The sequence below is a fragment of the Rhinolophus sinicus genome, chromosome 16 (assembly GCF_057876585.1).
Source record: "Rhinolophus sinicus isolate RSI-liver-muscle chromosome 16, RSI-T2T, whole genome shotgun sequence".
Lineage (NCBI taxonomy): Eukaryota > Metazoa > Chordata > Mammalia > Chiroptera > Rhinolophidae > Rhinolophus > Rhinolophus sinicus.
The window spans coordinates 4,504,332-4,517,128 of record NC_142516.1 but is presented as its reverse complement, the minus strand read 5'-3'; the positions used below and the strand labels follow the sequence as shown (position 1 = coordinate 4,517,128).

At 53.1% G+C, this 12,797-nt stretch overlaps 1 protein-coding gene across 11 annotated transcripts in view; it reads left to right on the top strand.

The window, feature by feature from the left end:
- The window catches only part of PRRC2B (proline rich coiled-coil 2B), an 85,420-nt gene that overhangs the window by 54,543 nt on the left and 18,080 nt on the right, over positions 1–12,797 (top strand). For 8 of the 11 annotated variants that reach the window (XM_088792824.1, XM_088792818.1, XM_088792819.1 and 5 more), the window contains 5 exons: positions 69–301; positions 2,817–3,012; positions 7,916–8,132; positions 8,813–10,879; positions 12,117–12,301. In XM_088792824.1, coding sequence (XP_088648950.1) covers positions 69–301; positions 2,817–3,012; positions 7,916–8,132; positions 8,813–10,879; positions 12,117–12,301 — 2,898 coding nt within the window. The remainder of the gene's footprint in view (positions 1–68; positions 302–2,816; positions 3,013–7,915; positions 8,133–8,812; positions 10,880–12,116; positions 12,302–12,797) is intronic. The other 3 variants (XM_088792823.1, XM_088792820.1, XM_088792829.1) reach the window with 3 other exon arrangements.

Sequence of the window (12,797 nt, the reverse complement as noted above, 5' to 3'; positions counted from 1 at the left end):
TAAAACATTTGATCGGCCAAGCTTTGGTGAGCTCACCGCTGCCCTTTCTCTGGTTATTTGTTTTCTAGGCTCCCCCGAATTCTCTGCCCAGGAAACTCCCAACACGTTTTCCGAAGAAGCCCCTACAGCTCCTGCAGCTGTGGCTCAGAGCAGCAGCAGTGACGAGGGGGCCGGGGAGGCTGGGTCCCCTGCACAGGAGTTCAGCAAGTACCAGAAGTCACTTCCCCCCAGATTCCAGCGCCAGCAGCAGCAGCAGCAGCAGCAGCAGCAGCAGCAGCAGCAGCAGCAGCAGCAGCAGCAGGTAAACAGGAGACATTCAGAAGGTTGTTGTAAACAGACCTGACTGCTGAGTGGATGTCCCCTCTCCCTCCCCCTGGCCCCCTTCTGTTAAAACAAACAAACAAAAATCCCCCCTCGTACCCCAGTTACCACAGTGGTGTCCGGAGCTGCACCTCAGAACTAAGGGCCTTGGTAGGTCAGCCCTGAGTATTGCCGATGGCTCATCTGCATCGATACAACCTTTGCTGTGGTTTATGACCTTGCTGTGTCCTGTTGGTAAGAAAGTTAGTGTGTGTGCACCTACCTCCGTGTAGGTTCGCTGGAAGAGTGGCTTTTTCATTTAGAGCAGTACGTCGAGGTCACTCCTTACCCTCACAGTGGCCCCTGGGACCTTCCCAAGGAGGGAGGGAGGTCTGGGAGTTGCTTGGACAGCTGTCGGAGAGAGGCGGCTTAGCTTCGGGTGAAGGCTGTAGGTTTGTAGGGTTTGGACCAGAGTGCTGGGTCCCATCCTAAGGTACAGATTGTCTGGTGTGTGTGGCCTTGGGCAGGTCAGTGCCAACCAGGAAGCGGAACACATGCCTCTGTGTGGCGGAGAGGGTTCACGACACCCAGTATCCTCTTCGTGGTGTTTCATGAACCTTGAAAAGGACCTGCCTTTGGCCCTGAAGAAGATGGAGCAGGTGGTGGCTGTGACCGCGCTGACCTCTTGTCCTGGTCATCATGCCCGGCTGGAACCGCTCATGGGCAATTGTGTCTTTCAGGAGTAGTAAATGAACAGATGTGTTACTGGTGTGCTGTGCATTTTGGTGGGAAACTGACATGACCCATGGACACAGCCCAGCAGCTAGGCGTGCACTGTTATCATTAGTAATAACCGAAAAGCTTCAAAACGTGTGTGTGCCTGGGGAAACCGAGCCAAGTCTCGAGCTTCTTCCTAGAATCTCTGACTTGTCTTGAAAACCTTCTCCCCACATCCTGCTTTCTTTGGGCTCCTAGGAAGCATTCCCGGAGCCCACCAGGCCCAGTGCTCTAAGCAGGAAGTTCCTCCCTGTGCTTTTGTAGGCGTGTGGTGTGGGCGAGCGCTGTGCACTTACTCGTGGCTTGTGGAGAGGGACCATGGGAGATCTGGACACAGCAGTGACAGCAGTGACAGTTGCTCCGGGTGATTCTTCTGGGGCAGTGATGAGTAAATCTTTCTTTAACAGAAAGAAGTCTGAAAGCTCCAGGGCAGCCCGAAGGAGTATGGCAAACAGACTGGTCAGGTTCCCTGGGGACCTGGGGTCTAGTCGTGAGGAGTCCCTGTGGGGGGGGCCCCCAGCCTCCTGTGTGGGCTGGAGAGCTCCAGTTCCTGAGTGCCGCGTGCTCCTGAGAAGGAGCCGTGAGTGCCAGTGGAGCCATCAGGGTGTCCAGCCCAGGCCGCAGCTGGGCAGCCTTCTCGTTAGCAGAGGGTGGGGGGTGGCCCGGTGGCGTCCTCGCCTGACTGCCCCTAAGCCCTGCGGGATGGGATGCACTTGTGAGGCAGCCCGGAGGCCACTGATGCGATGGGTCTGAAACGAACCTTCACGAGTCCAGGTCCTCAGTGTTGCGTGGTCTGCGGATGCTTTCTGTTCATTATTCAGGCAACGAGTTTCTGTGTACCTCGTCTGGGGGGGAGTGGGGGGCAAGGTTACCATGTGAACATAGCGGACAGTCTCTAACGATTTACTGAGGGAAACCAGCAACCCACAGTAATGACCTGTGGTGCTACAGAGGGGAAACGTCAGCGCTGTGGGAGCAGGGAACGGGGCCTGATGTCACCTAGGGAGTTGTGATAGGCCTCCCAGAGGAGGTGCTTCTTAAGTTGGAACCTAAAGGAAGAGTACGAGTGAGCTGGGTTGGGGGAGGAGCTTCCCAGACAGAAGGCTCAGTGTGTTCCCAAAGCGAGAAGGGGCCAGGTGGTCCTGCGGAGCAGTGCCAGGACGGTCGTGGGAGGTGACTGTCGGGGGTGGGGGTGGGGCGCGGTCCCGCAGGACCCTGTCGCTCTGTGGAGCCTGGTGGGGAACCATCCAAAGTGCTTCTGAAGCGAGGAGTTGACATGACCAGGGGAGTGTGTGTGTGTAAGAGATCCCTCTAGATGAGGGTGGAGAATGGATTGAAGAGGGCAGGAGTAAGGAGGGAAAGGATGATGACCTTCATCACGTAGTGGTTTTAGGCAGGAGATGCCTTGTGGGGTGTGCTGGTCAGTTGTCAGTTTCAGGAGCGTGTTTGATCTAAATGGGAGCTCAGGCTGCCTTGTAGCGGAGAAGCACACGGGCTCCACTTGTCACAGTGCATGACCGTCCCTCCAGTTTTGAGAGAAGGACCGACTGCAGTGCATTGGGGTCGCCCCTTTGAGCAGTTGCCCATCCCTCCCCTCTTTTGACCTTCTGTGCTGGTGGGCTTTCTGTGCCCCCTGATGGAGAGCTGGAAGAGCGCTCGTGCGTGCGTGCGTGCGTGCGTGTGCAGGGGCGGCACCCGTACCCCACAGCACCTGTCTAACCTGGGTCTCTCCTTGTCAGGAGCAGCTGTATAAGATGCAGCACTGGCAGCCCGTGTACCCCGCGCCCTCCCACCCGCAGCGCACCTTCTACTCGCACCACCCCCAGATGCTGGGCTTCGACCCCAGATGGATGATGATGCCTTCGTACCTGGACCCCCGTGTCACGCCCACGCGGACCCCGGTGGACTTCTACCCCTCGGCCCTGCATCCCTCGGGTAAGCACTGGCTCGCGGGCCACACCTGTGGGGCCCGGACACTGGCATTAGGGGGTTGGCTCAGGAGTTGGACCCACTGGACGCGGTCTGGCCTCTTCCACAAGTCACATGACCAGTCTGAGCTTTGACTTGTTTGTTTGCAGAGTGAGGGTCTGCCACGAGGAATCGTTGGGAAGCGTCCTTACGCTCCTGCGTCATAAAATGCTGTGGTTAATTTTTATCTCTTCTATGCCGTTTTGTCCGTCTTTGGCCATTAATGTTCATTGCGCCTTCTCTCCAACATGTCTTCCCCAACATGTGTCTAGTGCCGCTTTTGGGTTTTTTAATTCCTCTATTTTATTTGTTTTTGTTTCATTAATTTCTGCTTTTTTTCTCATTATTTCCTTCAAAATTACTCTGTTCTTTTTCTAACTAGTTGTGTCGGATGCTCCGCTCATTAATGTTGACTTCTCTGATGTATTTAAATATCACCCGAGCTATGAGCCCCTGAGTTTTAAGACGAGCATTTTTATCGTACAGTTCTAAATGTTAGTCTCATTTTGATTTAGCTTTTTTGATTTTGATTTTTTAATGGTATATTGTACATTTTCCAAATATATAGAGTTTAAAAATTATCCTTATGCTGTGAGTTTCTAATGTGGCTGCTTTGTGGTCAGATAATATGATCCATATGGTACAGACTGGGGGTCATCGAACTTTCTGTAAATTCCAGATGGTAAATATTTTAAGCTTTGAGCAGCTACTGAGTTTTGCTGTTGTAGAACAAACACATAGACAAATAGAAAGTGGGTGAGCATGGTCCCTTTCTAGTAATACTATTTGTAAAACAGGTGGCAGGTCGAATTCACGTGAGGGCTGGGATGTGCCAACCAGGCCCCAATCTAGGTTGCTTGACATTTGTTGAGATTTTCTTTGTAGTCTATTGCATGTTCGTCTTTTAGACATTCTATGTTTGCTTGAAAAGAATAGGTATTCTGATTGGATGTGGTCCATTAAATTGAGCTTGCTAGTTGTGCTAAGTGAATATCCATGTCATTGCAATTTTTTATCCCCTTGATCAATTACAAAGAGGTGTGTTAGGTTCTCCCACGATGATCGAGCATCTGTTGGATCTTGTGAGCCTGTGAGTGTTCGCTTTATCTGTCTGGAGGTGCACTGTGCTACCATTAATGGTGCTTCCTACCTTAAATGCCTACTTTGTCTGACAGTATTATCATTCCAGTTGTCTTCCTTTTTGTTTTTGTATGGGACTTTATGAGGGAACTGTGTTTTTCCCAGGGCCCATCAGCTCCAAGTCATGTCATTGCCCTTCAATCGTAGTTGTGGAGGGCGCAGCTCAGCTCCAAATCCAGTTGCCGTTGTTCAGTCTTAGTTGCAGGGGATGCAGCCCACCATCCCTTGTGGGAGTTAAACTGGCAACCTTGTGGTTGAGAGCCCGTGCTCCAACCAACTGAGCCATCTGACCGCCCGGAAGCTCAGTAGCAGCTCGTTGTCTTTATTCTAGTTGCAGAGGGCGCAGCCCGCTGGCCCATGTGGGAATCGAACCGGCAACGGTGTTGCCCAGAGCTTATACTCTAACCAACTGAGCCACCCGTCCGCCCCCAGTTTTCTTTTGATTAGTGATCATTTGGTATCTTTTTTCTAATTTTTTACCATCAGCCTCTCTGAGCCTGTTTGTGGGGGAATGTATCTTTGCACATACAAGCTGTGTATGGTTTTACCAACTCTGAAAGTCTCTGACTGTATTGCTAAATTTGGTCTCTTCAGAATTACTGGGAGAATTATGTATGGATTTCATACTCTCCTATTTTATGCTTTCTGTTTAATTCTCTTTTCTGTGCTTTTGTTTTTCTTTCTTTTTTTTGGATCAAGTTTCCCTATTCTTTTTGTTTTCCTTCTGCATTCTGTTTCTATCTTACTGGTTACGTTAAATTCTAACATGCCTTCGATTTAGCAAAGACTAATCAGTATCTTCACCCTTAACCTGAACTCTGATTGTCTCATCAGTCTTACCTGCTATTTCTGCCCAAAATTTTAGTTCTTCCTTGTTTTTATGCCCACCAAATGAATCATTCTTAGTTTTGTTGTTTTATCAATCTATGCTTGTTCAGAATTGCCCATATGTTTACTAGTCTCTTTGTTGCTTTTCTCTTCTTGCATCTTTTTCCCGTCTGGGTTCAGTTTACTTCTTCATGAAGTCTTTCTGTCAAATCCTTCAGGAAAGTTTTTTGGCAGTAGATTTCCTTTGCCTGAGAAAATCTTTATGTCACCCTTTCTCTTGGATGGTAGTATAGCTGGGTATCAAGTTCTAGATTGACAGTTACTTTCAGTCTGTGAAGATTTTGTTTGCTTTTTCTCTGGCTCCTGTTGCGGCTAGAAGTCTGTTATGTCTGGTGAATCCATGTTCTCTCTGGCTGCTTTTAAGATCTTCTCTTTGTCTTTGGTCTGCAGCTCTGTTTCGATGTCCTGTGTCTAGGTGCATACCTACACCTATCCTTACTTCATTCTGCTTAGAACTCACGGTGCTCCAACCTACGGATGTATGTCTTTCATCACTTCTGGAAAATTCTTTTAATTGTCGATTCAAATATTGTCTTTTTGGGGCGGCTGGTTAGCTCAGCTGGTTAGAGTGTAGTGCTCTTAACAACAAGGTTGTTGATTTGATCCCCACATGGGCCACTGAGCTGTGCCCTCCACAATTAGATTGAAACAACTACTTGACTTGGAGCCAATGGGTCCTGAAAAACACACTTAATAAATAAAAGTTTGTATAGATAGATAGATAGATAGATAGATAGATAGATAGTTTTTCCTTATTCTTTGTATCCTTTCTTCCTAAGACTCCCACCTGGATTATTTTGTACCTTCTCATTCTGCCTTCCAAGTCTCTTAAATATAGAAGAGAGCTTATCTCAGTGGTACCTTCTGGGAAAATGCCTCAGAACTGTTTTCCAGTTCAGTTTTCTCTCTAGCTGTGTCTAGTCTGCCTTTTTTTTTTTTTTTTTTTACTGTCCAGTTAGTTTTTAATTTCAATGAGTTTATATTTTTATCACTAGAATTTTTTTGTCAAATGTATTTACTCATCTCATATTTTTAATTCCTTTTACACTTCCTAATCATTTAAAACAGTTTTTCTAGTGTTTGACAGTTTATTCTCTTATCTGAAGTTCTTGGGGAGGTATATAATCCCGTGGGCTTACCATGGATTCATGGTGGCTTGCTTTCCACACGTGTTCTGATAGTTTTGGACTGTGAGTTCATTTTTAACAGAGCTTTATTTATTGTGGGGATCCAGTATGGCTTGGGTTGACAGTATATCTTTGCAGAGTGGTTTTATAAGTTTTCTCCTGCCAGCCTAGAACCACCTTTTATTTTAACTGGGGAAATTTCTGGACCACTCTAGGAGTATGAATCTGAACTCCCCCTCTCCCAAACGTGTATGAAAGCTGGCCATGTGGCTAGGGATTCCTAGAGGGGGACTGTTTGTTCCTTACCCTGGCCCAGGTCAAGACACAAGCTTAGTCATTCCCTGTATGAAAGAGCATGTGTTTTTCTAATCTGCCTTTAATTGAGGACATAATCCTTTCAGGGTCTTTGTTGTAAGCAGCACCTCAGTTGCAACTCTCTGCCTTGTGCAGAAAAGCCCGCTGCTGTGTCCTGTGAGGGTGCTGAAGACCAAGCCCCACAAGTGACAAATGTCCCCCTGCTTTCCTCCAGGAAGCTCCAGCATGTGCCTCAGGCCTGTGTCTCTGGTTTCAGCTCCCTGGGGGGTTCTGGTTTTCTAGGGGACATAGCTTTGCAAGTGAAGTGTTTGATATGTTCTGTGCAGCATTTTTGTGGCAGAAAGTGTGGCAGGAGGGTTTTCAGGTAATCAGGGCTCTGCCGTCTTGCTAAAAATAAGTCAGTGTGCGGTGTTGAGCAGTTTAGCCTGCCTCATAACCAGTGCTTGATGAATGGTGTGTAATTTGAGGGTTTCAGAGAGGGTCCCCACTACCACTTGCCTCAGTCTGACTCTGTATTGGAGTTGTATATTTTTGAACAGAGCACTCTACAGTTAAAAGAAAGCTTAGAACCACTGGCCTAATGCAGAACCATTTTCCTAGCTAGTTAGCTCAGTTTAAAAATGGGCACGACACAATTTTTAACGACTAATAAGCTTTGCGGAGAAAGAGGTTGAAAAATCCATGTTTCTTCCTCCACACTGAAGTCCAATGAGACCTGGTGTATCTTCAACCCAACACCCTCGTTTGATAGACGTGGACAGAGCGGGGGACGCGGTTTCCCAGCTAGTTTATAGCTGGTAGGACAGAGATGTCATCTCTATCCTAAAACTCCTTCAGCCAGTTAACAGTTTATTGTCATTCGTGCACTCCCACACCATTCACGTAAAAAAAAAAAATGTGGGGTGTTGCTGTCAATTTTAGGGTTAAAAGTAAAAGGAAGTAAGACCAAAATGCCTTTGTAAATGTGCATGCACGGGTTCTGAAGCTGGTAAGTGCCAGCTTGTCTGTGTGGGTCCATCTTCCTGTGTCTGCAGAAGCCACCAGGCACCTCTGCTCACACAGATTCTCGCTGCGGACTGGCCGGCCCCTCTGGCTTCTGCTGACATTGATGAACTCACTAGTGTGCTATTTCCGGTCTCCATGTGCCTGTTTTATATCCCCTTCGACACAGGGGCTCTTAATCTGGAAACAGGTTGGACGTCGGGTCTGTGCACACCTCAGGGTGCAGGGCTTGGGAGGCGCTGTGGTCAGGAAACATGAGGCTCCCAGGGATGTTCAGCGGGGGCGTGGCGTGTCCCTCATGGTCGCGATCACTGTTGTCCCCTGTGAGCCTCTGGCTGACCCTGAGTGGAGCATGGCTTTCTGACGGGATGCCATAGGTTAGTTCTTTCCTTCTTCAGGACTGATGAAACCCATGATGCCCCAGGATTCCCTCAGTGGGACTGGCTGTCGCTCTGAGGATCAGAGCCGCGTGCCCCCACTGCAAGAAAGGAAAGTGGCCGCCATCGACCCAGCCCCTGTGTGGAGCCCTGAGGGCTACATGGCGTTGCAGAGCAAGAGCTACTCGCTTCCCCACCCGAAATCCAGCGACACTTTGGCCATGGACATGCACGTCAGGTGAGACAAACTAGCCCTACGTCCTTCACCCAAAGGACGGACAACAACTGGTCCTAACTGAGAGGGGCTCTGGGAGGAGGCACTGTCCCAGGAGGCACTGCCCAAGGGAAAAGGGCGCCTGGGAAGGGACTGCCAGCACGCTCCGGGGAAGGGGAATGTGACAAGAATTCCTGGGATGCTTTCGCATGAGAGGCTCTTATCTGATGGCAGGACTGAAGGCCGAGGAGAGATCCTGGGTCAAAGGCAGATCTGAACCATAGGCAGGGGCAGGGGGTTGGGGGCTCACAGGGCAGGTGACCTTGAGCACGTGGGTCATGGCTCCTTCCTGTGAAAATAAAGCAAGCTGACCCTACAGCCCAGTGCCCCAGACGTCTTGGACTCCCAGGCTGCATCTTGTTGTTCGAACCAGAGGATCCCAGCCGCTCTCTGTCTCTCGGGTGGCACGCTGAGTCCACCAGCAGCCACTGCATCTTCATTCTCTGCACTCCAGGGGCCACCGACCATCCATGCCCCGGCCGCTCTGAGACCTGATTAAAGATAGAGGAAATATTGGTGCTTATGTTTTTTTTTTGGTTTTTTTTTTTACATTTTTTTCTTTTTAAAACTAAGCTCTGTGTTCAGCATGGGAAGCAGGAACCAGGCTCCAATCACATTGACTGATTTTTCTGGTTCCTTTTCAGGAATGAAAGCTCTTACTCTGCCTCACCCGGAAGGTCAGGGGGCGTTCTAAGTACCCAGCGCAGTCTCCTTGAGGAGAGAGGGGACGAGCATTTGAGTGCTTTTGACAAGAAGGCCCAAGCAGACTTTGACAGCTGTGTCTCTTCTCAAAGAATAGGCCAGGAGCTTTTGTTTCCACCCCAAGAAAATGTGCAGGAAGCAGGTGCTCCTGGGGTTCACACCCCAAACCTCAGGTGTTCCCCACTGGAGCCCGACTTTGCCCCAGCTGAGAAAAAGCCAGACTATAGCAATTGGGACGTTAGCCACCAGCCCAAGGCCGCTGACACAGCCAACGGTGTCGAGAAGGAGGTGCCCCAGGAGGAGCCGCCCTTTAATGTCTCCTCCTGGGAGAAGGAAGGGAGCCCCAGTAAGCAGCCGCCCCTGGAGCCCGAGTGGACTCCTGAGTCCCGGGGCTCCGGCAGCCAGAACCCAGAGCAGACCAGCAGGACCCGGAGGTCAGGACCCATCAAGAAACCCGTCCTAAAAGCCCTCAAGGTGGAAGACAAGGAGAAGGAACTGGAGAAGAGCAAGCAGGAGCTGGGGGAGGAGAGCACGCGCCTGGCCAAAGAGAAAGCTCCGACTCACCAGGCCGGAAAGGACGAGGATGAGAACAGCCCCCCGCCAGCCCACTCCCCGCCCCCAGCCTTGGGGGACCAGGGCTTGGCCCGCATTTATTTGGGCCACGAGGCCAGCAAGTCTGAGGAGGACGAGAAGCCTGACCGGGCTTGGGAGACCAGACCCTCCCGGGAGCCCAGCGACACGCCCCCAACAAAGAGGAATAACTGGATCTTCATTGACGAGGAGCAGGCCTTTGGGGGCAGAGGGCAGGCCCGGGGCCGCGGCCGCGGTTTCAGAGAATTCACTTTCCGTGGCCGGCCTGCTGGTGGCAGCGGCCCTGGCATCTGCAGTGGAGGGGTCCTTGGGGCGCGGGGCGTCTACACCAACAGCCAGAGAAGTGGCCGAGGCCGGGGCCTGCGAGAGTTCAGCCAGCCGGAGGACTTCCCCAGAGCCAAACCCCGGCGTCGCATTGCCAGCGAGACCCACAGCGAGGGCTCCGAGTATGAAGAGCTGCCCAAGCGGCGTCGGCAGAGGGGCTTGGAGAACGGCGGCGAAGGCCCCCTGCTGGGCCGGGAGGAGGGCGCCTCGAAGAAGGGCGACTTCAGAGACTCTTGGCGGTCCAACAAGATGTGCTCCGAGGAGCACAGTGGTCCGGACGCCAAGACCCGGGGCCCGCGGGCCTTCGGACGTGCCCTGCCTCCCCGGCTGAGCAATTGCGGATACGGGCGGCGAACCTTCGTGTCCAAAGAGTCAGCTCACTGGCAGAGCAAGAGTCCCGGTGCCTGCTGGCAGGAGGGCGGCCCTCCCGACGCGTGCGGCTCCCGGCAGCCCACCGACAGAGACTACACCCCAGACACCTACAGGCACTCGGACTCGTTTGGGGCCAGGGGCTTCGAGGAGAAGAGGTCCTTCTTCCAAGACGACCATGCGGCAGATTCTGAAAATGCAGAGAACCGGCCCTTCAGGAGAAGGCGCCCCCCACGCCAGGACAAACCCCCTCGCTTCCGGCGCCTCAGGCAGGAGCGGGAATCCTTGGGCCTGTGGGGGCCTGAGGAGGAGCCTCCCCTGCTGGCGGGTCAGTGGCCAGGCAGGTCCAAGCTCTGTCCTGGGGACAAGAGCGGCGTCGTGGGCCGCAGGTCCCCCGAGCTCTCCTACCAGAACTCCTCTGACCACGCCAACGAAGAGTGGGAGACAGCGTCCGAGAGCAGTGACTTCAGCGAGAGGCGGGAGCGGCAAGAAGGCCCTGGGGCTGAGCCGGGCTCCCAGGGGGGCAGCAGCCTGCCTGGGACCAGTTTGGGGGAGAAGAAGGAGCTGGCCAAGAGGAGCTTCTCCAGTCAGAGACCCCTGGTGGACAGACAGAGCCGGAAGCTGGAGCCGGGAGGGTTTGGGGAGAAGTCTGTTAGGCCAGGTGGTGGTGACACTTCTCCCCGTTATGATTGCCAACAGAATGGGACGCCTTTGAAAGCCAAAAGGTAAAACAAAAACAAACTCCAGGTTCTTTGTTGCTGTTGTCCTGTTGTTCAGCAGTTTTAAGCAGCACTTCATGCATGCATGTGCCACCCTGTGTCAGGTGCCCGACTGCCCTCTGCTCCAGGAGGGCGGCTGCCCCCAAAGGCCGCTGTGTCTCCATCACTTGCTCCTGCACCGCTTGTCTGCTTCTCTGTGGCGTTTGGTGGTTGTTGTGGCTTGAAAACTGAAACCAAAACTATAGTCCCTACCCCAGTGGTCCTGTTATGGTGGCTGTCCTAGCACCTGTCCCCAGGGTTCCGCCTTCACATGTGCCCCCGGGGTCCCGCCAAGGCCACTGTGGGAGAGTGTATTGTCTGTGTGCGGGGCCTGCTGAGCACCGGTCAGCCCACCAGGTTCCTCTGCTCCCGGGCTGCTGCCGGCAGCATCCTGCTGGGGTATTGCCGGCCGCCTGGCCCCGCAGAGGAGATATGGCAGCGCTTCAGGGATTGCCATGTGGTGTAGTAAGAGCCAGGCAGTAGCAACAGGGAGTGGGCCAGCATTTCTTGCCCAGAATTAGATGCTTTGAGGTGGACAGTCTGTGCTCCGTGTCAGCTTGTTGCCCCGGAATCGGGGGAGGGGACAGCACATGTAGGGAGCATTCCCGACCAAGCACAGGCCACGCCTCAGCACACTGAGGATGACAGCGTCACACCTCCTGTGTTTAGGATTCAGGGCACAGAAACCTGGTATGCTTAAGTCTTAGCCCACAAGGAGCCACAGGACAGGGCTTCTTCTTTCAGGTGTCAGTCTAGCGGTCCAGGACTCACATGCCGAGACTTGGCTCTGCTTCTGATTTCCGCCCCAGGAGCCTTGTGGTAGGGCAGGGCCTCAGCTCCTTGCTGGTCAGTCTCGTGTCCTAGGAGCAGAAACTTCTGCCACTGTTCTAAGCAGCACGTCGTTCCTTTCTGGAGCCCTGCTGAGTGTGGCGTCCTGGGGAAGAAGAGAAGCACTGAGCTCTGGGCAGGCTGGGGAGCAGGCAGGTGGAGCTGTGCTGCAGAGTGCGGCGGGGGCGGCCTCGCACGTGGGCCTGAGCGCGACGCGCTGCTGCCAGTGAGCAGCTTCCACGGGCAGAGGGGATGGTGGAAGGAGATGGGCGCGGGGCAGGGCACGTGTGTGCGTGTGGTATGCTTATGCCGTTGTTGATTCTCGCTCACCCAGCCTGTGGCCGGAGGAGCTGACAAGAGCCTCCTTCCTTTACAGGTCCCCAGATGAGGCCTTGCCCGGAGGCGTTGGGAGCAGCCACTACACCCTGGAGCGGGCAGCCCACACCACCTCAGACACCCCTGAGGCCTCCTGTGAAAAGGCAGAGAAGGAGGCCAAGCTGGCTGCTCAGAGAGCAGGCGAGCAGGGAGAGGCCCGGAAACAGTTTGACCTGAACTATGGAAGTGAGTCTGGGGCCTCCGTCTGGGGGGAAAAGCGCCCAGTGAAACTCAGGCCCCCGGCTCTGGGCTGCTGAGTCGCCCTTTCACTGAGTATCTTGGCCCCTGGGCAGGCCTGGGGCGACATTCAGGGCTTCGGTGGTGAGCAGAACAGGTACGACTCCTGCCCTTGCACTGCTCACAGCCTTGCCAAACCCTCATAACAGCCCTGCGGTGCCCCTGTTTCAAAGAGGGGGAACCCGAGGCCCAGGGAGGTTGAGTGGGTTTTCCAGGGTCACATGGCTGGTTAGGAGCAGAGCTGGGACTTAAAAGTGTGCCTGTCTCCAAAGGCAGTTTTCTTAACCGTGGTGTTTCTTAAGCTTCTTGGGTTTGAGATAACAGTGTGTCGGGGTGTGGAGAGAGTGTAGAAACCCCGGTTGGGCTCTGTGGACCCTGGTGAATGCAGAGCGGCTCCTTGGAGGTGTCAGGCCAGGCACTGCCCAGCCTCCGGAGCTGAGCCCCT